This window comes from Halteromyces radiatus (genome assembly GCF_025201355.1).
Source record: "Halteromyces radiatus strain CBS 162.75 chromosome Unknown BX664scaffold_3, whole genome shotgun sequence".
Taxonomy (NCBI): Eukaryota; Fungi; Mucoromycota; class Mucoromycetes; order Mucorales; family Cunninghamellaceae; genus Halteromyces; species Halteromyces radiatus.
This window is the reverse complement of record NW_026251689.1, coordinates 507,820-535,293: the sequence shown is the minus strand read 5'-3', so window position 1 is coordinate 535,293 and position 27,474 is coordinate 507,820. Positions and strand designations below refer to the sequence as shown.

General features: G+C 32.8%; 11 protein-coding genes across 11 annotated transcripts; 6 read left to right on the top strand and 5 right to left on the bottom strand.

Annotated features, from left to right (window-relative positions):
* Positions 1-1,661: 1,661 nt before the first annotated feature.
* On the bottom strand, positions 1,662-3,495 carry BX664DRAFT_327830 (major facilitator superfamily domain-containing protein). The gene is made up of 5 exons (XM_051544484.1): positions 3,299-3,495; positions 3,174-3,199; positions 2,880-3,096; positions 2,638-2,718; positions 1,662-2,540 (listed from the first exon to the last, which is right to left on the bottom strand). Exons 1-5 carry the CDS (start codon positions 3,440-3,442, stop codon positions 1,722-1,724), a joined length of 1,287 nt encoding a protein of 428 aa, XP_051401108.1. The 5' UTR covers positions 3,443-3,495; the 3' UTR covers positions 1,662-1,721.
* A 980-nt stretch (positions 3,496-4,475) lies between these two features.
* Positions 4,476-5,612, bottom strand: BX664DRAFT_327828 (cornichon). Its single transcript, XM_051544483.1, has 6 exons — positions 5,479-5,612; positions 5,294-5,362; positions 5,087-5,199; positions 4,962-4,987; positions 4,766-4,839; positions 4,476-4,711 (listed from the first exon to the last, which is right to left on the bottom strand). The coding sequence occupies exons 1-6, from the start codon at positions 5,551-5,553 to the stop codon at positions 4,655-4,657; spliced, it is 414 nt and encodes a 137-aa protein (XP_051401107.1). The 5' UTR covers positions 5,554-5,612; the 3' UTR covers positions 4,476-4,654.
* Positions 5,613-6,240: 628 nt separating this feature from the next.
* Positions 6,241-9,167, bottom strand: BX664DRAFT_293845 (uncharacterized protein). The gene is made up of 3 exons (XM_051542067.1): positions 9,097-9,167; positions 7,695-8,983; positions 6,241-7,617 (listed from the first exon to the last, which is right to left on the bottom strand). Exons 2-3 carry the CDS (start codon positions 8,934-8,936, stop codon positions 6,277-6,279), a joined length of 2,583 nt encoding a protein of 860 aa, XP_051401106.1. The 5' UTR covers positions 8,937-8,983; positions 9,097-9,167; the 3' UTR covers positions 6,241-6,276.
* A 186-nt stretch (positions 9,168-9,353) lies between these two features.
* On the top strand, positions 9,354-12,061 carry BX664DRAFT_327820 (uncharacterized protein). The gene is made up of 7 exons (XM_051544482.1): positions 9,354-9,622; positions 9,676-9,818; positions 9,887-10,652; positions 10,730-10,874; positions 10,965-11,088; positions 11,172-11,238; positions 11,309-12,061. Exons 1-7 carry the CDS (start codon positions 9,380-9,382, stop codon positions 11,801-11,803), a joined length of 1,983 nt encoding a protein of 660 aa, XP_051401105.1. The 5' UTR covers positions 9,354-9,379; the 3' UTR covers positions 11,804-12,061.
* A 1,359-nt stretch (positions 12,062-13,420) lies between these two features.
* Positions 13,421-14,797, top strand: BX664DRAFT_327816 (uncharacterized protein). The gene has a single exon (XM_051544481.1). The coding sequence runs from the start codon at positions 13,457-13,459 to the stop codon at positions 14,528-14,530; it is 1,074 nt and encodes a 357-aa protein (XP_051401104.1). The 5' UTR covers positions 13,421-13,456; the 3' UTR covers positions 14,531-14,797.
* A 1,846-nt stretch (positions 14,798-16,643) lies between these two features.
* BX664DRAFT_378463 (S-adenosyl-L-methionine-dependent methyltransferase) lies at positions 16,644-17,696 on the top strand. Its single transcript, XM_051548826.1, has 2 exons — positions 16,644-17,025; positions 17,136-17,696. The coding sequence occupies exons 1-2, from the start codon at positions 16,683-16,685 to the stop codon at positions 17,591-17,593; spliced, it is 801 nt and encodes a 266-aa protein (XP_051401103.1). The 5' UTR covers positions 16,644-16,682; the 3' UTR covers positions 17,594-17,696.
* A 61-nt stretch (positions 17,697-17,757) lies between these two features.
* BX664DRAFT_364562 (MT-A70-domain-containing protein) lies at positions 17,758-19,093 on the top strand (the record flags this gene model as incomplete). The annotated part of the gene is made up of 3 exons (XM_051548427.1): positions 17,758-18,199; positions 18,321-18,485; positions 18,723-19,093. 3 exons carry the CDS (start codon positions 17,758-17,760, stop codon positions 19,091-19,093), a joined length of 978 nt encoding a protein of 325 aa, XP_051401102.1.
* A 277-nt stretch (positions 19,094-19,370) lies between these two features.
* On the top strand, positions 19,371-22,782 carry BX664DRAFT_327806 (Dynamin central region-domain-containing protein). The gene is made up of 12 exons (XM_051544480.1): positions 19,371-19,511; positions 19,639-19,808; positions 19,983-20,202; positions 20,268-20,353; positions 20,419-20,680; positions 20,798-20,958; positions 21,015-21,503; positions 21,619-21,725; positions 21,801-22,122; positions 22,225-22,291; positions 22,356-22,567; positions 22,635-22,782. The coding sequence occupies exons 1-12, from the start codon at positions 19,487-19,489 to the stop codon at positions 22,671-22,673; spliced, it is 2,160 nt and encodes a 719-aa protein (XP_051401101.1). The 5' UTR covers positions 19,371-19,486; the 3' UTR covers positions 22,674-22,782.
* Positions 22,783-22,984: 202 nt separating this feature from the next.
* BX664DRAFT_277039 (uncharacterized protein) lies at positions 22,985-24,615 on the top strand. Its single transcript, XM_051541351.1, has 7 exons — positions 22,985-23,322; positions 23,406-23,435; positions 23,521-23,768; positions 23,829-23,953; positions 24,014-24,066; positions 24,122-24,276; positions 24,344-24,615. Exons 1-7 carry the CDS (start codon positions 23,010-23,012, stop codon positions 24,524-24,526), a joined length of 1,107 nt encoding a protein of 368 aa, XP_051401100.1. The 5' UTR covers positions 22,985-23,009; the 3' UTR covers positions 24,527-24,615.
* A 42-nt stretch (positions 24,616-24,657) lies between these two features.
* On the bottom strand, positions 24,658-26,093 carry BX664DRAFT_327802 (Mdm33 family-domain-containing protein). The gene is made up of 2 exons (XM_051544479.1): positions 25,603-26,093; positions 24,658-25,517 (listed from the first exon to the last, which is right to left on the bottom strand). The coding sequence occupies exons 1-2, from the start codon at positions 26,033-26,035 to the stop codon at positions 24,748-24,750; spliced, it is 1,203 nt and encodes a 400-aa protein (XP_051401099.1). The 5' UTR covers positions 26,036-26,093; the 3' UTR covers positions 24,658-24,747.
* A 103-nt stretch (positions 26,094-26,196) lies between these two features.
* On the bottom strand, positions 26,197-27,282 carry BX664DRAFT_327801 (class gamma glutathione S-transferase). Its single transcript, XM_051544478.1, has 5 exons — positions 27,137-27,282; positions 26,858-27,067; positions 26,557-26,768; positions 26,431-26,496; positions 26,197-26,357 (listed from the first exon to the last, which is right to left on the bottom strand). The coding sequence occupies exons 1-5, from the start codon at positions 27,186-27,188 to the stop codon at positions 26,274-26,276; spliced, it is 624 nt and encodes a 207-aa protein (XP_051401098.1). The 5' UTR covers positions 27,189-27,282; the 3' UTR covers positions 26,197-26,273.
* Positions 27,283-27,474: the final 192 nt, after the last annotated feature.

The window sequence follows — 27,474 nt, the reverse complement described above, 5'->3', positions numbered from 1 at the left end:
GGTATACATATATCATTTCTTTACAAAAGAGAAAAAAAAAAGTGTATTGATACTTAATGTCATGATGAGAAATGGACATTGATATTTTTTTATGCAGTTAGGACTATGTACTACACTAAATTGATCTACACATTCTAATATGTTAGGTTTGACTGGTCTAGAAATCTAAGAAAGCCGTAGAGGGACATTTTAAAATAATTCAGGGACAATAAAAAAAGTAAATGGATGATGATGATGATGATATCAAGATAACTCTATATGATGATCATGAATCCTAAATGGTTTAGGGGCCTTCACCTTCTCTTTTTTTTTTTATTATTATTCTTTATAGGTCTCTTTATGATGTTGTTATTATGTTTGATTTAGTTTATTATTTATTTATTTATTATGCTTTGAATAAAATCATCTTTATTTTATATTATTCCATCTGATTCTATTATAGTTGTTTGTGTTGTTTGTTAGTCTTAGTAGTTACATATATATTAGTTAATTTACATTCTTCTTCTTTTAATAAAGTACAAATCATTATTGTTATTATTACAGTATTGATTTATATCATCATATTATCATATTTTATGAATTTGATAAAAAAAGAGAGAAAGGGTAACTTGTCATCAAAAGTATATATTATAATACTATAGTTAATATTCATCTTATTATGAATTATAAAATCATCATTTCATATTATTATTATTATTATTATTATTATTATTATTATTATTATCTTTTACTAATAATTCAATCTAAAGCATCTTATTATTATTATTATTATTTATTCATCTAATTCTACTTTATTAAAAACATTAGTGTTTTCCATAAATGGTATGCATTTAAAGTCCGTTCTCAATGTGGGGGTGTGTCGGATCAAAAAAAAAAAAAAAAAAAGCTGGTCGAGATCAAAAAAAAAAAAAAATCTGGGAGATTAAAAAAAAAAAAAAATGTTGGAGACAATTGGAAAAAAGTTGGACCAAAGCTCTGACAAAAGAAAAATTTGGCGCACTTCACTTTTCTTTTTTTTTTCCTTTTGCATTTTTTTTACTTTTTTTTTTTTTTTTTAACCACTGGCACTTTGAACATTGTTAAGTTACCATTATACATTACTTTATTAATCTATATTATATATTTAAAAGTCACTCTTTATATATATATTATGCTTACTCTATACTTATTCTTTCCTTTTTTTTTTTTTCTCTTCTTACTCCATCATATTATGAACTAATCTATTTTTTTTTTTTACTCTTTTTATGAACATATAGTAGATAGGATATATAAAGAAATATACAATAGGATTAAATGAATATTGGATAAAAGAATAAGCAAATTAGGGAAAAAGTATCCAACTCTTTATCATAAGAAATTAGTTTATTTAATAGTTTAGTCTTTTAGTTATAGATATTATATTCTCATTTAAATAAAATCATATTTTTATTATCATTTGTTTAATATATTGTCATTTAACTATTATCATACAATCATTACAGGTCATTCCAATTCATATCTATTCATCCCGTCATCAATTATCATCCTATCATTACATACCACCAAATATCATTTATCCATTGATCTATCCAAAATAATTGTTAGCAAAATCAAGAAAGTTTATTAAAAAAAAAAATAAGTAGAAATACAAAGAGAATACATAGTGAGAAGTGAGAAGAGAGAAAAAAAAAAAAAAAAAAAAAACTAATATAGGAGAAGATAACTAACTAGAAGAACAGCGATTAAACTTTAGCAAATAGTTTGGGGCCACTTTTCATAAAGCGTAAGATACCAGCCAAGAGACCAACGAAAAGGAAAATGACACCAGCAAAGATAATAGCTCCTTTGTAACCTAGATTACCTTGTTCAATGATGACGGCAGAGAGAGGTTGACCAAATAGACCACCAAATATCCAAGCAAAGTAAAGCCAACCAGTAGCACTTTCAATGAGTTCGATACCAACACAATCAGCAATGACGGCTGCGATCATGGATACATAACCACCACCAAAGATACCAAATAGAACAGCAAAGGCCCACATGGAAGCAGCAGTTTCGGCAGTCATCCAAACAGCAAGACAGATCACACCTGTCATGACACTGCATAAAAACGTCACATTGACACGACCAAAATAATCACTGAGACATCCATTGAGGATCTTACCGACAACCATGATACCAGACATGACTGCAGACAAATTGCGGGAAATGTCGGAAGGAAGACCAAGGGAGGTGGCGTACGAAGGAACGAAACTAGAGGGAATGTAGAATGCAAAGTTGCCAAGACAATGAATACAACATAAGACCCAAAATTTCTTGTTCTTAAAAGGTGCCAGGTCAAAGAATGGGACATCTCGAGGAAGTGGATTCAAAGGTCTAACTGTGAAGAAGGAAATACCCATCAAGACCAATTGGATGAAGCCTAAAATACGCAAAGACCAGCGATAACCAACAGAGTCAATAGCCGCACCTACAATCTTGGAAATAGCGAGTCCTCCAAGGCCTGATCCAGAGATACCTAGTCCAACTGCCAATCCACGTTTAGAAGAGAACCATTGTTGCTAATCACATATGTTTTTTTTTTTTTTTTTTAAAAAAAAAAAAAAGAATAAAGTCTGTCAGTAAACAATGCAATTTTTTTTTTTTTTGTGAGCTTACAGGAGCACTAATACATGGAAACCAAATGAGAGAGGACGCGATGCCACTCATTACACCTTGAGTAATGTACAATTGCCATACCTGGTTCAAAAGAAAAAAAAAAAAAAAAAAAAAAAAAGGAAAGAGAAACGAAAAGAAGTTGAATATCAATTTTTTTTTCCCACAGATTTTGTCCCCCACGCCTTTTATAAATTGAGCATGTCCAAAAAAGGGGAACTTTAGCCATAATATTTTTCACTTACCGCTGTAGTAAGAGAAGCCATCATCATAGAAAAACAAGATAGAATACAAGCAACACCAATCATCCAACGATATCCTATTTTACCACAGAGGTATACATAAAATGGTCCAGTGATATTGGTTAAACCAAACCATAATGATCCAATCCATGTCAAATTAGTCAGTTCACCAGGATACACATTACTATTATAGTAATCCAAGTAAACACCCCAAGAGTAACTAGTATGAATGATCAAAAAAAAAAAATTGTTAGTTCATATTGATGATCATCATTCCTTTTTTTTTTTTTTTCTTACCCATAACCTTGCGTAGCAAATAGACCCTAAGAAAGTGAATCATCCCCCAGTGAGACAGAAAAAAAAAATAATAATAAAAAATAAATAAGAGATAGAGTTTTCTTTTTTTTTTTTTTTAGACTTACACAGAAGCAGCCAATAACAGATAACCAGCTTATTCCCCCATCGGGGGCTTCCCGTAATTTGACTTGATCTTCTATAACTGAATCTTTACTTTCCAAAGTAGAAGTCTCGAATTTTTCACTTTTTTCTAATTTACTAGTCATCATAAAAAAAAAAAAAATGATTAAGAGAAAGAAAGAAAGAAAATAAAAAAGAAAAAGTGGTGTTCTCTCAATATTTGAGCTCTGTATATAGTAAAAACACTCGATTCTTTAAACAATCTGGAAGGTTTTACTAATCTCACAATAGCCTTTTATGGTACCCAGCGATAGTTTAATTCCATCCCCACAATCCCATTCTAATTGGTTGGATAACAACTAACGCTATCATTTTTTTTTTTAGGTTATCGTATATAAAGATATACGTGAGTTCTATCTAGCAAATTAATGATAAGTCAATGAATGGTCTTGATGCCCATCGAAAAAGGGATAGTTCTTTTTTTTTTCTTTAGATTAAAAGTAATATCCATAAAACCAATGAAAGTTGCTTTTCTTTCTTTTTTAACTTGGTACAGAATACTAGGTTAAAGTTTTTTTTTTTTCATATCCGATTCTTTCCCAAAAGATGAAATGTCATGAGACAAAAAGGACAATTTGTAGATTATGATATCTGACGGGGTAAAACCTATTAGTTTCCATCATATTCAATAATTCAAAATGACCATCAAGTACTAAAATCAGAAATATAGAAGGGATTTAAAATCACAATACCAATGATAACATCAAGGCAGTGCGCCGGTTGAAAGTTACTATGAAGGTTGTATGTTATATAAAAAAAAAAAAGGTACCTTATCCCATCATTTTACGTCAGGGTAACTGATTCATCTACCGCCTGTTTTTTGGTTGGACAGGTCGCTCATTTTGTGTCATTATTTCCAATAGGAAAACTCCAAATAGTAAAAAAAAAAAAAAAAAAAAAAAAAATGAAATCAAATGATCACAAAGGTTGATCCAGGGTAAAGATGTTTTCTCGAGATCATCTGGATTGGACAAAGTCATTTCGACTGTATTGGTGCATAAAAAGGTTGAAGGCAAAAAAAAAAAAAAAACGTGACCTATTTGGCCTTTTTTTATAGGTATATTACTTTACTTTTAAGTAATTGCAGGTCAGTCATTCGCATAAACCAAAGATAATATAGAATCATGTTTGTATGTTTATTTTTATTGATTGCGTATATATAAAAGAGAGGGAGAGAATGATGTACAATAAACAAGAAGTGTAAAAAATAATAATCAACAACACTACAATGACATAAGAAGAATCATCCTAGTTTCCAAAGTTTTGAGGTAATCATCCATGATTTGTTGTCGTTTTGTTGATCAAGAATCGGCGGCAATCAAGGCGACAATCATACGATACAAAAAGTAGAAGAACATCTAAAGATTAAAATATGTTAGTAAATAACCTTTACTATTTTCTTTTTCGCTTACAATTAGATAGAATCCTAGTTTGATAAAGCATTCCTTCTTATGGGCCGACAGAGTACGGAAAATCTCGGTAGCATCTATATATTGTAAAAATATTGTAATAAGAGAACCAATGATCAGACAATACGTATACATACAAAAGTTAAGTAATCCATCAATCTCTATCATCCATTCCTAAATTGATCATCCAACAACTTACCATACATATGTCGATTCGAAGTGACTCTATATGAATATAAATTGAAGGTTTGTGATGAGAACTTGATCATATCATATTCTATTCTATTTCTTTATATCTTTTTTTTTTCCTGATTATGTACTTACTTTTGAATATTGTAGACAACAAGTGGTAGATTGAGTAACATGGCTATCCAACTTCCGTAAATCAAGAACAAGAAAAACAAGAACGCGTGTGTGCCCATTTCCGGTAAAACAAACTACATTCAAGAAAAAAAAAAAAAGGAATCTCGAAGATTAATATATCAAACCCATTTGCTTTTTGCTTTTTTTTTTTTTTTTTTTTTTTTTTACCTGGTTGAGTTTGTTGCAAAGATCGATGGGATTGATATAGTCACATTCCAAATCAGAGAACATGATAACCTAATTCATAAAGTAAAGAAAAAGAGTCAAGGTAATAAAGTCATAGTTGATAATAATAAGGTGTAATACACGTAAACATCATGATAATAATAATAATAATAATAATAAAAGGATACGAAAAAGACCATCAGGAATAAAAGTAGTGCAGCGATAATAACCGCAAACAGGAATAACATGGCTTCACCGGGCATCGTATTTATAGTTTGTTTTTGTTTTTTTTTTATTACAGGATGATGGAAGAAAAAAAAAAAAAAAGAAAGAACGAGAAAAAAAAAAAAACAAAAAGAATTGTTTACAAAACGTTCTTTTTTTTTGACCCCCAGCTTGTGTGTGTATGTTCGTGTGTGCGACAACCAAAAGAAGAGAAAAAAATTTCACTTCGGTATTTGAATATACAAACATAGAGAGTTTCCCCAAGATTTTTCATGCACCAAACAAGAACAATGATGATGATATTAAGTCATCCATTTGACAAAAGAAGAAGATCAAAGAGGTTCAAAGTGAGTGGATGATCGATCATCATATAATGAGAGATATTCATTCTAGTCAAATTCTATTTTAAACTGTCGAGTGCAATATTATCTATTTTAGTCAAGATGACACATAGTATCGAATTGAAACCAACGTAAAAAAAAAAAAAATCATCATTATCATCATCGTAAAATTATATATTATAAATTTTAAAAAGCCAGAAAATTTTATTTGATAACGAATAATGATAACAAGAATAATAATAAAAATGGCGAACGTCTGTATATAGAAAACTATAAAAGAAGTTCATTCATGGTGAAATAAAAGTGGGGATATATAATATACTAGGAAAAAAAAAAAAAGGAGAAAGGGTGGGAAGGACTATACATATAACAAAAATATAAAATAAAATAAAATAAAATAAAACAAAAAAAAAAGAAGACCTAGATCTTCAAAGGTTCATCTATTCTGGATTGTTCAATTTGAACCAATTCGACCTTGTCTAACATCATAGTAGATTTCTCCAGTAAAGAAGTAAAATAAGTCATGGCTTCTTGAGAGGTTTGAATCACGAATTCCATTTCATTGCGTTTTTGTTCCTTTGTTTCAATAGCCTTTTGTAAACGAGATTGGATTTCCCATCCTTCCACACGAAGCATCTTGCGAGTGTCACGACCAATACGATGACTTTGCGTTTCTACATAACCTTGATCACGAACAGCTTGTTTAAATTTGCGTACTAATTTGCGTTCCACTGCATTTCTCATATCGGCCACGACATAGATGAGTAATCCGGCACTAGCAATACCGATCACAGGAAGTGCCATTCTACGCATATTTTGAGCACCCAACATGGTAGACATATTCCAAAGACTTGATACGGCATCCTTGAAACCCATTAATCGTCCACCTACCATTGCAGCAGCACCTACGGAGAGAGCACATCCTGATAACTTATCATCCAATACAAAGTCAAAAAAGTCGGTAGTTTCCACTTGGATCAATAAACGTCGGTCACGAGGTCTTAAAAACATACCATCTACATTAGCCACACGAGGAAAATTGCCCAATTGTTCTTCAGCTACTTGATGAACATTATCCAAACAATGTTGTGTATCTTGTCGTGTTTGTTGTTCCACTGCTCGAATTTCTTTCACCATTGCTTGTGCCATAGACTCACAAAGATCCTGTGCATATTGCCAAAGTAAAAAGAAACCAGGGTATTCCAATGGTTCAATAGCTTTTTGTACTTGTTCAGCAGCTTCTTGAAGTCGCTCCATTGCTTGACGTTGTACCATCGTCACAGTAGTTTCAGCCATACGTTCGACTTGATTCAACATACGATCACGAGCACGAAGAAGTTGTTCATATGCAGGCAAGTCCTTTTCCAACATGGTAGTAGCTTCTTGATATTTGGCAGCAGCATCAGCTTGATTAGCTTCAGAAAGTACACCAATATCCAACAAAAGATTTACCAGATAATTTTTGGCAGGAAGAAGTTTGCTCTTGGTACGATTGCCTAATACAAATGCACGTAATCGTTCTTCCAATCTTGCGAAATCAGGAGCATCTAACTTGCGAGATCCAGGTTCCAAATCAACATCACCTGCACTAACAAAGTGAACCAAATCATCTGCATCTTGATAAGTAGCTGGAGATAATTGACGAATTTGTTCCAAAATATTGCGTTTGCATCGATCTTTATCCCGAATAGAATCAAATCGATTGACAACAATGAAAATATGAGTTTTTTCATTGGCAGCATTCCACAAAAATTCTTTTCCCTATATATATATATATATATTTAAAAAAAAAAAAGAGTTGATATTTTTATTTGTTTTTATAAAGAAATAAGACTTACGGAAAGGGTGAAATGATTTTCCGCACTGACAACAAAGACAACAACATCAATTTCTTCTTGACGGGCAAAAACAGCAGTAGTTTTGACAGAATCAGTATTAAGACCAGGAGAATCAATCAGAGCAATATCAACCACACCATTATGCAAAAGACTTTCTTGAGTATTTCGAGCATCATTGGTATAAATCTTGACCATTTGGTATTGTTCATAATCATCCATAATTAGTTTGTCCAAGTGACGCATTTCCACAACATGATAAGTAGCAGGATTAAGACGATCATAATTTTCCACTTGAGGAATAGCGTGCATTTGTTCTACACCATCGTTGAGATTAGCATCCAAAACTTCACAAAACATATTGGTACAGGGTTGTTGATCAGCAGGTAACAATTCTCGTTTCAATAAAGCATTGACAAAAGTACTCTTCCCAGCATTCAAATCACCAGTTACAAGTACCTTGGATGAAGTATCAGCAACTCGAGTATATAAATTATCCAAATGTCGTTTGCATTGTAAAAGCTTTTCTTCCAAAAGGTTGGCAATAGATGATTGTTCCAAAGTGGAGTGTAAATTGGTTGTAGCATGACCAACCTTAAGATCCAAATGAAGAATATTGAATTCTTGTTTCAAGAAACTGGCATGGGCATTAGCGACAAGAGTAGAAGTGGATGATTGCAAAGACGGTAAAGAATCAGACTGAACAGAGGAGCGACGTTGATAAAGTGAATCCACAATAGAAGAAGGAGTTCCCATATCTGGTTGAGAGGCAGTTTCCAAATGCATCGAATCAGATATAAAAGAAGTAGTCATTGAGCGTTGAGGTTGTAGACGAGTAGAATTAAGTCGTTGTTGTTGAGCCTTGGGGAAAGGAGGATAATATACAGAATGATTCTTATTATTTTTGTATAATTCATCACAAATACTGGTAACAGAGGCAATATGACTCAAAAGTCGTTGACAACTTTCGTGGTAAGTACGTTGTTCTTGAGCAGCATTCATACGATATTGGTGAGTACGAGCAGCAGATCGAATAGAAGAACTAGACGAAGAAGGAGACATAGCAATAGGTGAATGTAAAATGGACGAAGCTGGACTGAATAGTTTTGAACGAGACAAGTCCAAAGGTTTAGGAATAGTTTCATTAATTTCATCACGAATAACGTCCATACCAGGTGAAGAGTTTCGTCGAAGGTGTCGTCGAGTATTCAACATGGTTGTAGGTACGCCGTAAATATCAGACATGACTGACGGAGAGAATTTGTTTTCGATAGAAAAAAAGAGAAGTACAACTAAAACAATAAATAAAAAAAAAAAAAACATTAGTCAATGTTTATCAAGTCTTTTCTTTTCTTTTTTTTTTTTTTTCTTCTTCTTCTTCTTATTTTTATAAAGTATACTTTACTTTAATTTACTTTGTTTATTTTAGTAAAGTGTAATTGTAGTAAGACAAGGGTTGTAAATAAAAAAAAAAAATATTGTGTACACTGAAAAGAAAAAAAAATGGCAAGGGGATAAAAAATAATAATAATATTTATTGTATGAATATTTTTTCCTTCCGGTTTGACCAACGTCATTCGACCAATCAAATTCACTCTAGAACCCGAATCTCATCCAACCTTTTTTCTTCCTCTCTCCATTTTTGTTTTATTTAATTCTTTTTTTTTTTTCTTTAGTTTTGTCATACGATGGCTAGTACTTCAGGTCAGTCCATCAGACTACGTGTTAATTTACCTGCCAATGCTCCCATTGTTTTCTCTTATCCGGATCTACTAAAACGTCATGAAAAAGAAGTGAAGGATTTCCCCTTGGCCCCTTTGATCCAGGACGACAATGACTTTTATAAACTGTTATTAGAACGTGCTGCGAAATACGATATGAAACCTGATGAAGAAGACGTGGAATCTGGTGAAGAAGATAATACACCTAATGTAAGTTATTATCAACTTTGAGCTCAATATTTATTTATTTATTTATTTAATAGAAAGACAACAAAGGAGACGAATATGATTATGACGATCCTTTCATTGATGATAGTGATATGATGTTGGATGAACCTTATGAATACTCGCAACCTGAATACGATGGATTCTTTGTTTATCATGGCTCCTTAGATGGATCTGATAAGTAAGTTTTGAACTTTGGTATTAAAAAAATGTATATACTCAACTATTCTTTTTTTTTTTATTTGATAGTACAACGGGATCAAAGAAGAAAACAAATGTGAAAAAGGATACTAAATCAGTCGGTTCAGCAACCTGGAATAGTAGTAAAGTTCGACCATCGACTTCTTCTTCAACAAAGAAATCAACCAACAAGATAGAAACTATAGAAATCTCTGATACTGAAGACGATACGGAAAAACCTGCAAAGTCAACAACCTCATTAACATCAGAAACAGGCACAACAACAGCAAAAACAACAAACTCATCCTCTGCAACTAATTCCACAAAAACCAAAAAACCTTCTTCTTCTTCGTCTTCTTCCTTAAAGTCAGATACTACCAACAAAGGAAGTCCTGTAATGAAAAAGTCAACTTCAACTGATAGTACTAGCAAAAAACCATCCAACAAACCAAAATCATCATTACCCAGTAAAGTAACAACAAATGATACTTCCTCTACAAACAATATAGTATCATCTACTGATGTAAAGAAATCAACTACAAATACATCATCATCAACATCACAATCTTCAAAAGCAAAAAGCACCAGCAAGAAAACGAAATCATCATCAAGCGATAAACTTCAACCATTGGATCCTAGTATTGAAGTATTAATGGATAAATTACGACAAGATAGAGCCAAAGAAACATTTGAAGTCAAATCCAAATTCCCAACTTCTTTACGACCTACAGTACTTCAAGTCGGTGCTAAAATGTTTCGCCTGTATCATAAAATGGATGAAAATGTAGTCAATCATTTGATGGACATTCTTCCTTACAACCGTTTCACATTAAAGGTAAAGAAGAAAAAGGAAAAATGCAATGGGTTTACTTTTTTACTCACAAAACATTTCCTTTTTTTTTTGTATGATAGAAATTCTTGACCACCAAGGCAGGACCAGGCATAGTCAATGAATTACAACAAGAAATCGAGGACTTGATCAAACAATTGGCCGAAGCAGTGGATAAACTCATGCCAGAGCAGTTACAACAATATGAACAAAAAGTACTTGAACAGAGTAAGTTTTTATCTTTATATATATATATATATAAAAGGTTACATATATTATAAAACTTACGATTTTTTTTCATTTTCTTTTTTTTATTAGAGAACCAACCATCAGACGGGTTGGAAGTGGAACGAAAATTTAGATGCAATGAAACGATTCGCCGGACTTTATATGAAATATTGACAAAGGATATGTACTCGGTCAACTTATCCAATGATATTGCGTATGTGGAAAAAAGAAAAAGACATGGAAAGAAGGGATATTGATATTATTTATTTATTTTTGTTTTGTTTTTACTTACTTTAGAGAATTCACTGGACGACCAGAACAAGTAGTTACTGAAACCAAAGCTAGAAAGGCGATGTATACTAAAGTAAGTGAAAGAAAACTAATGATTTATTTATTATTATTATTTATTCACCTTTTTTTTTTTCTGATCATAGTTATTACCGTGTTGGCCTCCACAATGGATGACAACTTACGATATCAGTCGACAATATAGTACGTATAAATCAAAGATGAAGAATGTAGACGAAACTTCTATCAAATCAGGTCATACGTCATCATCACATTCATCATCATCAACCGCAACAACAACAGCATCAACATCAGCAGGTGCTTCAACAACAGCAGGAATGAAACGACCAGCAACCACTCCAGTCAAACGATCTGCACCATCTACAACTACAGCATCAACTGGTTCAATACCATCATCTCCTATTTCTGCACATAAGTCAACAAAGCAATCATCAACTCAGTCCACAGGAGGAGGGGAAAAACGTAAAAAGCTATCGAATGAAGAATCAAGCACAACATCAGCGGATATGATTAGTGCGAATAAAACAAACAAAAAAGGTAATCCTAGAAAAAGAAATTACCACTTGTCCGAGAAATGGGGAAAGAAAAGGTTTGCTTACACATACTTTTTTTTTTCTTGATCTATCAATAGTTACGCAAGAAACGATAGTTACCAATGGTATAAATACTCAAGATCATAGGGATGATACGATTATGATGGAATCTTCCAGTGATACTTTACATCCCACCCAATCACCACCGCCGGCAACAACAACAACAACATCATCATCATCATCATCATCTACAACCAGTACCAATCAAAAACCTACTTCCATGACTATTGCCTCTTTGATTAGTGGACCATGACCTTGTTTTAGTTTATTGTAGTGAATCAATTGAATAGTATAGTTTTTAGTTTAGTTTTTTTTTTTTATACATGTCGTATCTATACTGAATAAAGTGTTATATGGATCATATATACTAGGATTTTGCTGCCATAATTGCGATAAAGAGTATTAGTTGATCTGAGGTTTAAATCTCATGTAGCACCCGAATGTACGGAAAAGAGTCGTAAAGAACATCCAAAAGTAGAACTATTACTTTCACTGACGATACCAAGACAAACTCAATGCTAATCGGGGAAACAAAAAAAAATTTGGGGGGGGGGGGTATGGAGTAGTCGATCAATGTATTAATGGTAAACTCGTCATCATTAAAAGACAATGTTGATCTTTTGTGAAGAGGATGATAATACCTTTTTATGATTTTAATTATAAGCATAGAAGACTGGAATCCATTGTACAAAAGGAGAGAAGTATGGGGAGAATTAAAAAAAAAAAAAAGAAGGAAGGGGAATAGGATTTACAAAAAAAAAAAAATCATGTTATTAAAGGAGTATCATGGTAAGCAGTAAGATGATGATTGTACAGTATAGATGAATGAATGAATGAATGAATGAATGATGGTTGTAGTTATCTATCTAAAATCTAAAAATGGAAGCTACTTATAATATTGTGTAAGAACTAAGCAAATGAGAAAGAATGATTTAAAAGTAAAGAAATGGAAAAAAAACTATTACAAGGAATAAAAATAAAAATAAAAAAAAAGAGAAGAAGCCTATTTTCCATGATTATAAATGATGAGGATGAAGATGATGATAATAAGAAAATATTAAGGTAACAATAATAAATAATGATAAGAGTGTCATCAAAGTAAACATTTTGGTTGATCAAAGGGAGTGGATACCGATTTCCCATTTTGGGACACTAGCGATCAAAGCGCCAAAAAAGGAAATCCATAGATTTAACTTTATATCCTTTCTTCTTTTTTCTTTTTTTCTTTTCATTACAAGTATTATATTGATGATCATCCCATAGTTATATATATATATATATATATAATTGTTTTTTTACTGTGAGGATTGAAGGAGTTGTGATTTAGGCTTTAGATCGCGCGAGTAGTATTCAAATAGTTGAAAAAAAAAATGGAGAGTGAAAGAGGAGTCAAGTTAATGTGTAACAATAGAACAAAAAAATAATGATAAAAAAGGATGGTGTCATGTGAAGCAATGGTATTTGCGGTGTGTGTATTGTGTCTATGAGTGTTTTGTATGTGTAATACTATCGAACAGCAAATGGGAATAAAAGAGTGGCGCTTCGGAGTTTGAGAACCTTTGGGGGGGGAGAGAATACTTTACGGATCCACTTTTTTAACTTTTCATTCTTTTACTTTTCTTTCACTTTCTTTTTTTTTTTTTTTTTTTTTTTTTTTTGTCTTTTATTATTATTGTTACTATGGAATGCTCTGATCCTTTTTATATGATGATGTTTGATCATTTAGATGTACCATCTTATTCCGATCTACATAAGAATCCTTTAAATTCTACTATTCCTACTTCAAGTACTGATTCGTTATACCAAGGTATGCTGTCACCAACTATATATTATCAACCAGTTACCTATGAATCATCTAGTATTCATGATACATCATCTTATTCTCATCAAGAAATCATATCTGGATTTCCTTCTCCTACCAACAGTATTATTGAAACTGATCAACAACAACATCCTTCACCATTATTGATACCTCATACAGTAAAATCTCATCATCATTTTCAACATCAACACTATCAACATTATCAACAGCAACAATATCAAACTAATAATCTATTGCCAATCATGAACGATAAACAAGATACTCAAGATTATCATTCACAGTCTACTCTCACTACAATGGATACAACATCAAATAAAAAGAAACCACTAGGCAAAAAACAAAAGAGAATCAGCGAATTGCCATATGCTCCCAACCTATTGAATTTACAATTAACATCTTATCATCAGAATAACAATACTTATAACAAAAGACATCAAAAAAATCAACTATCTTCATCATCAATATCGTCAATATCATCATCATCTACAACAACATCAGCAAAATCACCATCAACACCATCGTTATCATCATCGCCATCATCACCATCATCATCCACATCTTCCACTACAAGTAATCACAAACAACCTAGTGCTTATCGTTGCGATTATCCTAATTGTGATAAAACATTTACAAGGCCTTATAATTTGAAATCACATCGTAGAACTCACACAGCTGAACGCCCCTTCACTTGTCCACTATGTCCGAAATCATTCGCGCGACAACATGACCGAAATCGACATGCGAAATTACACCTGGGAATCAAACCATATACTTGTCAATTCTGTACTAAATCTTTTGCAAGACAAGATGCCTTGAACCGTCACCAACGTAATGATTCTCAATCCACACCATCATGTACTCGTTCTACTGGTTGTCGAAAGAAAAAGAAATCAATGCCTTCTTCTAGTATGTTATTTTCTTCTTCTTTATGATAGTATCTTCCTCCTCCCTCCTTATTACCTTTCCCCTTTTTTCCTTCTTTTTTTTATTTTCATTGTATTCTTGATGAATAGAATGGATCTCATGTCTTTTTTATTATTATTATTATTTCCCTAGTTTTATGAAACATATCATTCCCTCCCTTTCTCATCTTGTCCTCGTATACATCATCTTTTATATATATTCTCTTTTTTTTTTATTCCTTCTTGTCGTTTATTATCATCATTATTGAATAAACTTTCTTTTTTACTCACTATAAACTTTTATCTCTTCGCCTATTCAATTGTGTATATGGGTGATGAACATACAAACAGATAAAAACGGATAATCATGACCTTTGCCATTCAAAATATATTAATTCCTCCTCCCTCCTTTCCCTTGTTCTTCCCTTTACTTGAATCCATGACCATTGATGATCATAAAGAGGGAGAGTGTGTATGATAAAGATTGCATTCAAAAAAAAAAAAAAAGAGTACGCAGTCGGATCGGGAGCTATAAAGTTGACGTTTGGGGGAAGAAAAGCTGATTCATCAAAAAAAAAGGCTCCGCTTTAGACACGCGTAGTATAATGAATACGTTGGACAAAATGTCAATGCAATATATCGCTTTTAGTTAGGCTCCTCTTAATTATATACAGATAATTGGTACCCCCCAGTAAAAAAAAAAAAAAAAAAAAAAAGTGGGTCCTAGATTGAAATGAAATGTTAAGAGTTTTTTTTTTTTTCATTTTTCTGGGAACCAATAATAGATGACTTTTATGTTTCAAATTATATGGCCAACGGTTACCATAGCAACGAAAAATAATAGAGTTTAAGTATTTTGAATGATCCATTTCTTTTTTTTTTTATTTATTCCTTTTTTTTAGACAGAGAAGAGGTATAATTATTACTTTTTTTTTTTGCAATATATATATATGTATTTCTCTCCATAACATCATCATCACAGTGTACTTTATAAAAAAAAAAAAACTTTTTCGTACTAACATCACTTGTACGGATCTTCATCCATCATTCAAACTCAACATCTACAAAAGGTAATATCTGTACCAAGTAGTTAAAAAAAGAGCTCATACCTTATTTTTAGTTCCTCTCAAAGAAAGAGTCATGTTGAAATTTTTTTTTTTAATTTCCATTGATTCCAATGATGAGGATGATGGGAGATTATTTTATATATATATATGGTATCAGTAGAAATGAGTCACCTCTCTTATTCCGATATAATGAGTATTCATCATGATTCCCTTCCCCTTCTTTTTTTTTTTTTTTTAAACGGAAGAGAAGAAAAGGGGGAGAATATTTATTTTTTGATGACAAGGTAGTTTTCCACGTGTACACCAAGACTTTTGTTTATTTAAGATAACTTGGTCAATCCGCATGATTTTCTTTAAAGAGTGAAAAGGTACAAAAAAGAAGGTTTTTTTTTAACAACGATGATAATAATAAAAAAAAAAATTCATGATCGTAACACTTGAATATGAAACGCAAGTCAAACTTCATTAGAATCCAAAAAAAAGGGGGGTATACTCTTCTTATTTTATTGTACTAGTAAATTATAATTGGTAACATATCCATCTCCGATCCTTTATAGGGGTTACAGCAGTCGCGGTCTTAGGTTTGCCGCACTTTTCTGGTTACACTAAAAGCAACTAAAAAAGATCCGAAATAATCCACTGGTATCTTCGCTAACTTATCGGTCAATTACCACCTATTTTATCCCATCTCACATGGATTAGGTGTCACTGCTCAGTTGATGATGATCTTTTTCTTTTTTTATGCAAAAAAAAAAGTTTGGGATAATAGGAAAGCTTTATCATGATAGACAGTCTGATGATGATGACGTATAATTTATTTTGATATTCAGAAATCAATGATTCAGTAATCATCATCATAAACTTAAAATAGGGTATGTCGACAACTAAAAAAAAAAAAAAAAAAGGGACAATGGGCAATGACATTATTGATATCTTTTTGACTCAATACCCAATAGCCAATGAAAAGAAGTCGTAGAATACGCATAAAGCGGAAATTGAAACCCAAGTAATCCTACAAAAAAGGGGGAGAATACTACCACTGCTTTCTTCTCTCTCTCTCTCTTTTTTTTTTTTTTAAAAAAAAAAGAAGAACGATATTTTCAACAAAACACAACATGAAGGATGTAACATTACAGAATGACCAATGGAGTGCAGACAATTATAACACTCATGCGTCATTTGTACCTCAACTTGGAAATACTATTTTAAGCATGCTGAACGCACAATCTCATGAACGTATATTAGATGTAGGTTGTGGAAGTGGAGAATTGACAAACGATTTGGCAAGTCAATGTGCTCAAGTGGTTGGAATAGATGCTAGTCCGGATATGATCAACAAGGCTAATCGTATTCGACGTTATGATAACACGACATATCATGTGGTGGATGGACAGGCAATACCTTCTTGGCTTACTGAAAACCAAATACCTACTTTTGACGCGGTATTCTCAAACGCAGGTAAGAAATATACTTCTTTCTATTTTATCTACTCTTTTTTTTCTTTTATTAATAATAGATAACTCACTCTTTTTCTTCTTCTTTTTTTTCTTTCTTTTTTTACTATTCAGCATTACATTGGATGAAAAATGATCCTGAAGGTGTCATCAAAGGTATGCATAAAGCTTTGAAATCTGGAGGAAGAATTGCAGTTGAATTTGGTGGATTTATGAACGTTGGTGAAGTACATACGGCTTTGATACAGGCATTGAATCGACGTGGATTAGATGGTAAAGCGTATTCTCCATGGTTTTTCCCTTCTGATATTCATTACCGACATCTTTTGGAGAAGCATGGATTCAACGTACAACAAATTGATTTGATACCGCGACCTACTCGTTTGGATACTGATGTTGCTGGATGGATTGAAACCTTTGGATTTACGTTTTTGAATGCCTTACCGACAGATCGAGATCGACAGCAAATGATTCAGGAAATTGTAGAACAACTTCGACCTTCTTATCAAAGAGAAGATGGTGCTTGGTATGTTATGTATGTGCGTCTTCGGGCAGTGGCTATTAAGACGTAAACCTTTTTTGTAGAATATATCTATACTTACTGTTTGATTCAACGTCCGATTATCCTATTTTTTTTTTTCAATAAAGTCTTGGTTGTATTTTTTTTTCTCCCTCTTCCTCTCTGTCTTTCTTTCTTTTTTTTTTTTTTTTTTGAGATATATATAAAATCAGGGTGATGAGTGTGATCTATTCAACTGATCTTGTTGATATCATAGATTGCCTTCCAGTATTTAGTATATTACCATGGTATTCTCTCAACTCTAAGGATTACAAGCTAGATCAACCTTATTTTCGTACCAAAGCTATGACTGATAAAGAAACACGCCCCAAGAAAAAACGAAAACAAATCAGTACCACCGATCAACAGACTCAAGAACGGCATGAAGTATTATTACCGTTTCTATCATTGTGTATGGAAGACATTACCTCTTATTGGCGACAACATCGACAACAGCAGCAAGAAGAAGCGAAAACGTTAGAAAAAATAGATCTTGTAGACTATGACAAGGATAATGAAGAACTCACCATGCTACACTTTCCGGATTGGATCCCATCAGCTACAGCTCTACGACGGTTCCAGTCTTTTGACAGTATACCCACAGTGACACTGACTTTAGGTAATCAACTTTTATATATATATATATGTTTATCGAAAGAATGAACATGAAACGAAAGGGAAAGGATCATTGACTCTTTAGTTATTATTATCATTATTATTACTATCGTATGGTAACTTAGAATTGCAAGAATTTGAATTACTGGATATATTTAATCAATGGATTAAGAACAAGACTTCCATGTGTCGAAAAATCACTTTGAGCGGTCATGGTACTTACCTTATTCCACCACAGACAGATTTTCTCATGGGTGATTTGAAAGATGTGAACGACCTTCTACTTAAAGGTAAACGGCTATAGATAATTGTGTATATGATTATTAATAGCTTTTTGATCTTTATATAAATATATATATATATATATATATAGATGACAAGGATAATAAATATGATCTCGTTGTATTGGATCCTCCATGGCCAAACAAAAGTGGTAGGTATAGTGAGAAAAAGAATAGTTTATCTATATATTGTGATATGAATCTTATGATAACGTTACATCTCTTTTTTTTTTTTTTCTTGTATAGTCCATCGATCCTCCCATTATGAAACACAAGATATTTATGATCTCTATCAGATACCCATATCATCGATGATTCATGACGGTTCATTGATTGCAGTCTGGGTCACAAACAAACCAAAGTTTAGGCGATTCGTGATAGAAAAGTTATTCAAATCATGGAAGGTAGATTGTATAGGTGAATGGACTTGGATCAAGGTGACAAATCATGGAGAACCTGTACTTCCTCTGAATTCTACTCATCGAAAACCATATGAACAACTTATTATTGGACGATACTATAAACAACAAATATCATCATCTAGTTTTCCTTATCAACATTCTATTGTTAGTGTACCTTCAAAACGTCATTCAAGAAAACCGCCATTACAAGGTTAGTGATTAATAATAAATTTGATTGATTACAACGCAATACTTACCCTATTGTTGTAGATATCCTTTCACCTTATTTACCAAAAAAACCAAAATGTATTGAATTATTTGCTCGATGTTTAACTCCTGGTTGGTCTAGTTGGGGGAACGAATGCTTAAAATTCCAACATGAATCTTACTTTTCACCTATAGATAATAATAAAGTGTAGAATAGTGTTATGATATTTTGAATGTATGCAGAAATCAATGTCCGCTTCGCCTCCCTCTTGTCCTTTTTTTTTTTTTTTTTTTGACTTTCAGAACTTTTCTCTTCTTTTATCTTGGCAATCCTTTTTTTTTTTCATTCTCTTCTCTATCTCACTTGTTCAACTTTTTTTTTATTTTTACACGGTTGTTTGCATGGATACAAATCTTATTAAAACAGGTGGGAGCAGTTTTTTATTTATTTATTTTTATGTTTTCATCCTGTTTTTTTGAATTTGGATAATCTATTCAAAGTGTGTTACTAATTTCTTATCCTTTTTTTTAAAAAATTACTATTTTGTTACTAGTCAATAAACTTCAAGATGCTTTCTCTACTGTGGGTGTTCATAATCCTGTAGATTTACCTCAAATCACTGTGATCGGATCTCAATCTAGTGGGAAAAGTTCAGTTTTGGAAAATATTGTTGGTAGGGACTTTCTTCCACGTGGTAGTGGTATTGTTACTCGACGACCTTTAGTAAGTTTTTCTTTTTTTTTTTTTTTTGGTGAGAAAAGAAAGAAAAGGTACCCAGGACAGAAAAAGGAAGTACAAGCAAAAGGACGGAGTGGGGAGAAGAGAAAAGTGTTTCATCCATTGAAATCGGAGTATACCATCATCATATTCACATTCTTGATTTATTCTTATCTTTAGGTTCTTCAACTTATCAATCGACCTGCTGTACCAAAAACAAATGGAACAATATCCAATGATGATAATGATGATAATCAAGATTCACCTGTTACTGGAAATGGAAATAATCCTGATGAATGGGGTGAATTCCTTCATTTACCTGGTGAAAAATTCTATGATTTTGACAAGATTCGTGATGAAATTGTACGTGATACGGAATTGAAAACTGGCAAAAATTTGGGTAAGTTTAAATAACTAGTAATTGACATGCATAACTAATTTAGTTATTCCTTTACTAACTTATAGGCATTTCTTCTCAACCTATCAATCTAAGAATCTTCTCACCCAATGTACTGACACTGACTATGGTAGATTTACCAGGTTTAACAAAGGTAAGTCATTTAGCTATCAATATATATATATATAGATAATCAGTTTTAACTCGTAATATATTTAGGTACCAGTCGGCGATCAACCAAAAGACATTGAAATTCAAATTCGTGACATGCTACTCAAATATATCACTAAACCAAATGCAATCATTTTAGCAGTAACAGCGGCAAATACTGATTTGGCAAACTCTGATGGTTTGAAAATGGCTCGTGAAGTGGATCCTGAAGGTTTACGTACGATTGGTGTCTTGACAAAAATTGACTTGATGGATGATGGGACGGACGTGATAGATATTTTGGCTGGTAGAGTAATTCCATTGCGTTTAGGTAAAAAAAAAAAAAAAAAAAAAAAAAAAAAAAAAAAAAAAAAAAAAAAAAAAAAAAAAAAAAAAAACAAAGGAATTATCAATTGATTTATTTTATTTTTTTTTTCCCCTTCCGTAGGTTATGTTCCTGTGGTCAATCGTGGACAACGTGATATTGACAGCAAGAAAATGATCACAAAGGCTTTGGAAGCAGAGCATCAATTCTTTGAAAATCATCCATCATATAAAAGTAAGGCTCAATACTGTGGTACTCCTTTTTTGGCACGAAAATTGAATATGGTAAGGAAAAACTTTAGACAACCTAATGACAAACTGACTAAATTATATTATTATAGATCTTAATGCATCATATTAGAACAACTTTACCGGAAATCAAATCTAAAATTCAAGCTGCTTTAATCAAATACCAACAAGAACTTCTCCAACTAGGCGATCCACTGACCGATGGGAAAGGAGGGCAAGCCAATATGGTGTTGAATATTATCACTGAATTTTGCACAGAATTCCGCACAATCATTGATGGCAACTCCAATGATTTATCAAGTTTTGAATTATCTGGTGGTGCGCGTATTAGCTTTGTATTCCATGAACTCTATTCCAATTGCATCAAGAGTATCGACCCTCTAGAACAAACCAAGGATTCCGATATTCGTATGATCCTCTACAACTCTTCCGGTTCTTCTCCTGCATTATTTGTTGCTACCACTGCTTTTGAAGTCATCATCAAACAACAAATCAAACGTTTAGAAGATCCCAGTATCAAATGTATCAATATGGTTTATGATGAACTTGTACGAATCTTGGGTCAACTTTTGACGAAACAGGTACAGTTTTATATAATAAAAAAAAGGAAAAGGGAGCCGTGATGATAGTACATGAATTTTTTTTTCTCATGACTTATTATTTTTTTATTAACTTTATATATATATATACATATAGTTTTTCAAACGGTTCCCTGCTATGAAAGAAAAGTTTTATCAAGTTGTTCTTGCCTTTTTCAAAAAAGCTGTAACGCCTACAACTAAATTGGTAACAGATCTAGTAGCGTAAGTATAAATGGAAATAGAATTCTATTTGGAATATAGAAAACTAACTTGATGATTTTTTTTTTTTTGGTTAAGTATGGAATCATGTTATATCAACACAGCTCATCCAGACTTTTTGAATGGACATCAAGCAATTGCTACGGTGAATGAACGACTACATCCTAAACCTCAAACTAACGGAACCAATGGTATTGAACATGGAAGCAAACCCACTAGTCGAAATGCACCCACTGCTGCTCATCAATCGCCCTCCTTATCAACAAGTAATAGTCATCTCAGTTTGGATTCAAATGCTACAGGTACTGAAAGCGGATCCTTTTTTGGAAGTTTCTTTGCTGGTAACAAGAAAACAAAGAAATCTGGAAGTGCATTGATGGATTCAGCCGTCTTTGATACTGTAAGTAGGAAAAAAAAAAAAAAAAGAGACAAATGTATTTACAATTTATTCATCTTTGTATTTGATTTTTTTTTTTTTTTTTTTGGTTATATGCACATATAGCCTCCTGCTTCTCTCAAGGCTACTGGAGCATTATCGGAACGGGAACATATGGAAACCGAAGTCATCAGTAAGTGTGGTCATGTTAAGGAATCATTCTTCATCTTTTACTCATTTCTATTATTTTTATTTAGAACTCTTGATCCAGTCCTATTACAATATTGTGAAACGAACAATGATTGACATGGTACCCAAGGCTATCATGTTGAAACTTGTGAGTCGTGCCAAGGAAGAGTTACAAAGGGAATTACTGACGGAATTGTACAAGGCTGATGTTTTGGATGATCTCTTACAAGAATCTGATTTCACTCAACAAAGACGAAAGGAATGCAAGAAAATGATTGAGGTAAACAGAATTTGAAATATTCAAACAAGATTACATTATTGATTTTTTTTTCTTGTCTTTGTATTAGGCTCTTCAAAAGGCAGATGCAATTGTGGCATCCGTTTGAAATGGGATAAGAATGGGGTTCAGGTTGAAGGGGATCATTCAATATAGTTTTATAATTTTAGGTTTTGTTGTTTATATCTTTACATAAATAAAGAATATATAAATATCTACTTGTTTTATCGTTCCCTTTTTTTTTTATTTTTTAGATTTGAACCAATGCAAGTGACCTTCCATAAGTCTTTTGGGTACCTGCGTTGACGAACAGCTGAGCGCTGTATGGGGTACAAAAGAAGGCTGAATTTTGAACCCCCGTGGGTTTAATAGACTTTTTTTTTTTCCTTTTTTTTTTTTTTTTTTTATATTTCTCTTTTTCATACTCCCATGATAAATCACTATAATGCAACCTAGATACTTTGACAAACTATGGATCTTACCACTTTGTCTTGGACAACTTGTTTCTTTATGTATTACTGGGACTAGTTCAGCCTCATCAGCACTATGGCAACATTATCAAGTCAATATTCCTTTTACTCAAAACGCATTCATGTATGGATTGCTGGCGATTATTTATGGATCTTATCAATATTACTGCGGACAAAGAATCATCAATAATAACAAGTATCACCACAATAGCAATGTCACATCTACAGCAACATCAATGCAACATGATTCAACCAGTCGTACTCAACCTAGACATTCTCTTTTCGCAGGTATCACTTCTCTCTCTTTTCTTTTTTTCCTTTTAGATCCTTTCTCTCATGTCCTTTTCTTGTCTTTTTTTTTTCTTTATTAGTACTCGGATTTTCTATTGTTGATGTCCAAGGTGTGTTCAAAGAAGGAAAGAACTTTTTTTTTTATAACATACACTATTGGCTAACGAACTTTTTTTTTTTTTGGTTCTTATTTAGCCAATGTCTTAGCTGTGATTGCCTTCAAAAATACATCTGTATTATCAGCTTTGATTATCTCTTCTTGGACATTACCATGCATCATGTTATTATCAGCACATTTCCTCAAGACAAGATATCAACCAATACACTTTTTCGGTGTGTCTCTCTGTTTACTAGGGTTATCTTTATTGATATGGGGCGATACCATGACAACAAGAGATGATTCTCCCATTGCGGATCATAGTTGGATAGGTGATCTTATTTGTGTAAGTATTTAAAAGAAGATCAATTGATGTTGACTAATATTTTTTTTGATATCTTGTTAGTTGATCAGTGCAACTTTATACGCCATTAGCAATGTGACAGAAGAATACTTGGTTCATTATTTTTCTACTTCTGGATTTTTGAGTCGGATTGGATTGGTTGGGATGATTCAAAGTGGTATGCTGGCGTAAGTTCATCCAAAATAATAATAATCAAGGATTATTTTTTCATTACAAATTCTTTTTAGATATTACTTTGAATACGATACTTTGGTAACTATCTCTTGGTCATGGCACATTGGTAAACATCATGCATGATTTTTGTTTGTGTCACTTATTTTTTTTTTTTTTGATAGTGACCCTGGTTTCCATCTATGTGATCTGTCTTTTTTCCATGTACTCCTTGATTCCTATGATTTATCGATTGTATGGGGCTACTTTTGTTAGTATGAGTTTGATGACAAGTAACTTTTACTCTCTATTGATTGGCCTTTTATTTTTGAATGCAAAGGTAAAAATATAAATATATGTAGAAATTAAAAAAAAAAAAGTTCATTAATGGTTTGTAATGGATACAGATGCCTCCACTTTACCCATTGGCATATCTCTTAGTAATTGCCGGGGCTACTCTGTACAATTTGACACAGCCTCCTGTATATCATCAACGTATTCAAGACTTGTATGATCAAGAATCTCAACCGTTTCTTCATCAGCCATTGAATGCTTCCATCCATCGTCATTCCCCACCAGGCGTAGCTTGAAGTTATTTTATACCTGTAGAATGTTATTTATTTATTTATTTAGACATACACTTTTTCTTTTTATCATCCTGTATCTTGATCAATAAAAGACACTTTGATTTTAATCTTGTATATTTTGTCCATATTCAACTATAATTTGGGATATAGATTCTTTTATTATTCTATTCAATAATGATGAGAGGGATAGTAATAATACATATATAATAAAAAAAAAGACTAAACTATTTCCACAAAAACATAGCTAAAGCCGTGATCAAGCCACCAGCTATAGCACTTTCTAAAGAATAAAGGATTAAACTACGTTGTGAGAGGTTGATTGTCGGTCCAGTTGTATCCAAAGGAACTTGCGTATCAGTCGTCAAAGTAGGAGTCATCTGTTGGTCCAAAGCATTTTCTTGTTCAGGTGGAGAATCCATCACTTCTGTATAAGGTATATCTTTGACTTGGTTCAATAGATCCACCAATATTTGTTGTTGCGACATCAAGACTTGATCTGTATGTTCCAGAGCATCAGTCATGGCACTGAAAGTATGTTCTTGTTCCGCCATCTTGTCCACCAAAAGCTCTTCAAAACCATCAGTCAGACGTTTGCGTTTGCGAGGTTCAAATACAGTCTGTACAGCAACAAAAAGCATTAGATTGAGCACCATCAAGGCCCAGGTACCATAGGTCGACACACTTCGGATTTTATCACTCCACAATTGTTCATCATGATATCGGTCCGTAATTGCACGCACTAGAGCCATGTATTCTCGATCCATTTGCTTTTCCGCTCGTTCATAATGTTCCTTGGCCATGGTTTCTTCCTTGGCATGTTCATGTTCTAGTCGATATAGTTCTGTAAACTGCGTCACATCATCACCCGTCCATAGATGCTTCCGTTGAAGTAGCTCGTTGATTCCTCGTTGTGTGCTACTTCGTGTTGAAATAGCTACTTCATATCGTTTCTTTGCTAGTTGCACTTGATCTCGCGATTGTTCAAACGCTGTTGCTATAAACCATTGTATTTTTTTTAAAAAAAAAAAGTGTGAATAGAGAACTATCTCATAGCCCTTCTCTTTTCTTTATTCATTTACCTTGGTCCGTCACCTTTTTCTTGACTAGTTCAATTTGATTGTATCCAGTGAGTTCATTCAATGCCAAACGAGCACGGTCCAAAGCATCCTTTGAGTCAGTAACATCATGAGAAAGTCGTTTCAAAGTATTGGTGGTATCTTGTACTTTTCGTACCCAGGGTTGCAAATCACGTTGCAGTTTATCCATGTGTGATCGAGAAAGTTGTTGTATTGCTGCAAATGTATCTTGATATGGTGGTGGCTTGCTCGTTGCCAAGTTGTCATTGTTGTTCTTGTCATTATTGTTGTTGGTGCTGACCTTGTCTGATTGTCGGTTGCTGTCAGTACTGTAAGAACAATGAAAAGTGACCCTAATAGGATGTAGAAGCAACGGTGATGGTGGACGTATGAACCTACGACGACTCACCATGAACACTTCCTGCATTAACTTCATGAAGGTAGTGGGAATAAAAGAGTTTTTCTATATGGGTAAAAACAAAACAAAACAAAAAAAAAAAAAAAAAAAAAGGAAAAAGAAAAAGAAACAGAACAGGTCCCTACACTCTTTGAACATTACCAAACATCAAACATTCAAGGTCCGCATCAACCATCGTATTTAAGTAAAAAAGGTTAATTTTTATTATAAGATCAAAAGAAGAGAGAAGACTATATACTAAGATGATTTTCTCAAACTATTGGTCCAAAGATGCAATATAAGCAGCAAGGTTAGGACGTTGGGAGAAAGCTTCAACAAACTTGGCCAAGTGAGGGTATCCCTGTTAAAAAAAAAAAAAAAATTAACATCATGCAATATTCCATCATACAATATAGTAAAATTTAGGATCTTACTTGAACATGTTTTAAGGCTCTGTCATCTTGTAGGATATGGTATACAAGGAAATCAGCATAGGTAATCTATAAAATCAAAAAAAAAGTAAGACACCAAAATAATCCCTTTTATATTAATCTACTTACTTCTTCACCCAAGATATAAGGACCTTCGTTTTGTTGATAGATGGATTCATAAGCATTCAAGTATTTGGTGGTATCCTTTTCAAAGTGTTCTTTCCACTTTTCTTCATCTTCACATCGGAATAGAGGGGACATGGTACTATGATGATCACGAACCACATCAGCAGCCACTTCCAAAGTATATTGATCATCATCATTAGCAGGAAGGTATTTTCCTAACCATTACATATATATATAAAAAAAAGATCCATTAGCACATTCATCTTTTTTTTTTATTATTCTTTTTTTCGTTTAAATCATTTACCTAACTTCTTGCTGAAGTAACGCATGGTAGGAACTGTCTTGTTATACACTTTTCCATCCAATTCAATAAAAGGCATAGTAGGATGAGCAACCTTCTTGGAAATATCTTGCTTGATAGATACCCATTCATCCCCCTTGTGACGAAGATAAGTGTATTCAACACCAGAATCCTTCAATAACAAATTCAAGTTTTCACCCAAAGCAACAGTGGCTATATATATGCATAAAAAAATATTAGATGAAACAATACCAAAATAATTTCTTATCTATATGAACTTACATGGCATGCCTTCGATATAGAAGTAATGAAGAGTAACAGGAGAAGAGACCATTTTTTTAACTAGTTGATTTTTTTGTTTAAGAGAAGAATAAAGAAAAGAAAAGAAAAAAAAATAAGCAGCCGAAGAAATTTTAACTTTAAATACCTTTAAAGCGCGTCATATTGCGCAAAATGCATTCGCAAGCAAGGTGGAATGTCTTCCGTCAGATTACAAATCAAATGTTTGATCTCCGACAAGCTTGTTACTTACATAGTAAACGATGGATTACCAATCCATTCTTTTTATGACTGTCATGCATGATGATGATGATGGATTTCCAGAAAGAACTAGTTCTAAA

What these genes read in the sequence shown, in the direction of transcription:
- BX664DRAFT_327830 (XM_051544484.1), bottom strand. Translation starts at nt 3,442, where the DNA reads ATGATGACTAGTAAATTAGAAAAAAGTGAAAAATTCGAGACTTCTACT. An exon ending in CTGTTATTGGCTGCTTCTGT is followed by an intron (nt 3,200 to 3,298) that starts GTAAGTCTAAAA and finishes TCACTTTCTTAG; the next exon opens with GGTCTATTTGCTACGCAAGG. An exon ending in TTCCATGTATTAGTGCTCCT is followed by an intron (nt 2,541 to 2,637) that starts GTAAGCTCACAA and finishes ATATGTGATTAG; the next exon opens with CAACAATGGTTCTCTTCTAA.
- BX664DRAFT_327802 (XM_051544479.1), bottom strand. Translation starts at nt 26,035, where the DNA reads ATGAAGTTAATGCAGGAAGTGTTCATGGTGAGTCGTCGTAGGTTCATA. An exon ending in GAAAAAGGTGACGGACCAAG is followed by an intron (nt 25,518 to 25,602) that starts GTAAATGAATAA and finishes AATGGTTTATAG; the next exon opens with CAACAGCGTTTGAACAATCG.
- BX664DRAFT_378463 (XM_051548826.1), top strand. Translation starts at nt 16,683, where the DNA reads ATGAAGGATGTAACATTACAGAATGACCAATGGAGTGCAGACAATTAT. An exon ending in CGCGGTATTCTCAAACGCAG is followed by an intron (nt 17,026 to 17,135) that starts GTAAGAAATATA and finishes TTTACTATTCAG; the next exon opens with CATTACATTGGATGAAAAAT.
- BX664DRAFT_327820 (XM_051544482.1), top strand. Translation starts at nt 9,380, where the DNA reads ATGGCTAGTACTTCAGGTCAGTCCATCAGACTACGTGTTAATTTACCT. An exon ending in ACAAAAAGTACTTGAACAGA is followed by an intron (nt 10,875 to 10,964) that starts GTAAGTTTTTAT and finishes TTTTTTTATTAG; the next exon opens with AGAACCAACCATCAGACGGG. An exon ending in GAAAGGCGATGTATACTAAA is followed by an intron (nt 11,239 to 11,308) that starts GTAAGTGAAAGA and finishes TTCTGATCATAG; the next exon opens with TTATTACCGTGTTGGCCTCC.
- BX664DRAFT_327816 (XM_051544481.1), top strand. Translation starts at nt 13,457, where the DNA reads ATGGAATGCTCTGATCCTTTTTATATGATGATGTTTGATCATTTAGAT.
- BX664DRAFT_327801 (XM_051544478.1), bottom strand. Translation starts at nt 27,188, where the DNA reads ATGGTCTCTTCTCCTGTTACTCTTCATTACTTCTATATCGAAGGCATG. An exon ending in CTATATCGAAGGCATGCCAT is followed by an intron (nt 27,068 to 27,136) that starts GTAAGTTCATAT and finishes GCATATATATAG; the next exon opens with CCACTGTTGCTTTGGGTGAA. An exon ending in TTACTTCAGCAAGAAGTTAG is followed by an intron (nt 26,769 to 26,857) that starts GTAAATGATTTA and finishes TGTAATGGTTAG; the next exon opens with GAAAATACCTTCCTGCTAAT.
- BX664DRAFT_277039 (XM_051541351.1), top strand. Translation starts at nt 23,010, where the DNA reads ATGCAACCTAGATACTTTGACAAACTATGGATCTTACCACTTTGTCTT. An exon ending in TAGACATTCTCTTTTCGCAG is followed by an intron (nt 23,323 to 23,405) that starts GTATCACTTCTC and finishes TTTCTTTATTAG; the next exon opens with TACTCGGATTTTCTATTGTT. An exon ending in GGATAGGTGATCTTATTTGT is followed by an intron (nt 23,769 to 23,828) that starts GTAAGTATTTAA and finishes ATATCTTGTTAG; the next exon opens with TTGATCAGTGCAACTTTATA.
- BX664DRAFT_327806 (XM_051544480.1), top strand. Translation starts at nt 19,487, where the DNA reads ATGGATACAAATCTTATTAAAACAG. An exon ending in GTCAACTTTTGACGAAACAG is followed by an intron (nt 21,504 to 21,618) that starts GTACAGTTTTAT and finishes ATATACATATAG; the next exon opens with TTTTTCAAACGGTTCCCTGC. An exon ending in TTGGTAACAGATCTAGTAGC is followed by an intron (nt 21,726 to 21,800) that starts GTAAGTATAAAT and finishes TTTTTGGTTAAG; the next exon opens with TATGGAATCATGTTATATCA.
- BX664DRAFT_293845 (XM_051542067.1), bottom strand. Translation starts at nt 8,936, where the DNA reads ATGTCTGATATTTACGGCGTACCTACAACCATGTTGAATACTCGACGA. An exon ending in AAAATCATTTCACCCTTTCC is followed by an intron (nt 7,618 to 7,694) that starts GTAAGTCTTATT and finishes ATATATATATAG; the next exon opens with GGAAAAGAATTTTTGTGGAA.
- BX664DRAFT_327828 (XM_051544483.1), bottom strand. Translation starts at nt 5,553, where the DNA reads ATGCCCGGTGAAGCCATGTTATTCCTGTTTGCGGTTATTATCGCTGCA. An exon ending in TATTCCTGATGGTCTTTTTC is followed by an intron (nt 5,363 to 5,478) that starts GTATCCTTTTAT and finishes TTTATGAATTAG; the next exon opens with GTTATCATGTTCTCTGATTT. An exon ending in TTCGAATCGACATATGTATG is followed by an intron (nt 4,840 to 4,961) that starts GTAAGTTGTTGG and finishes TACAATATATAG; the next exon opens with ATGCTACCGAGATTTTCCGT.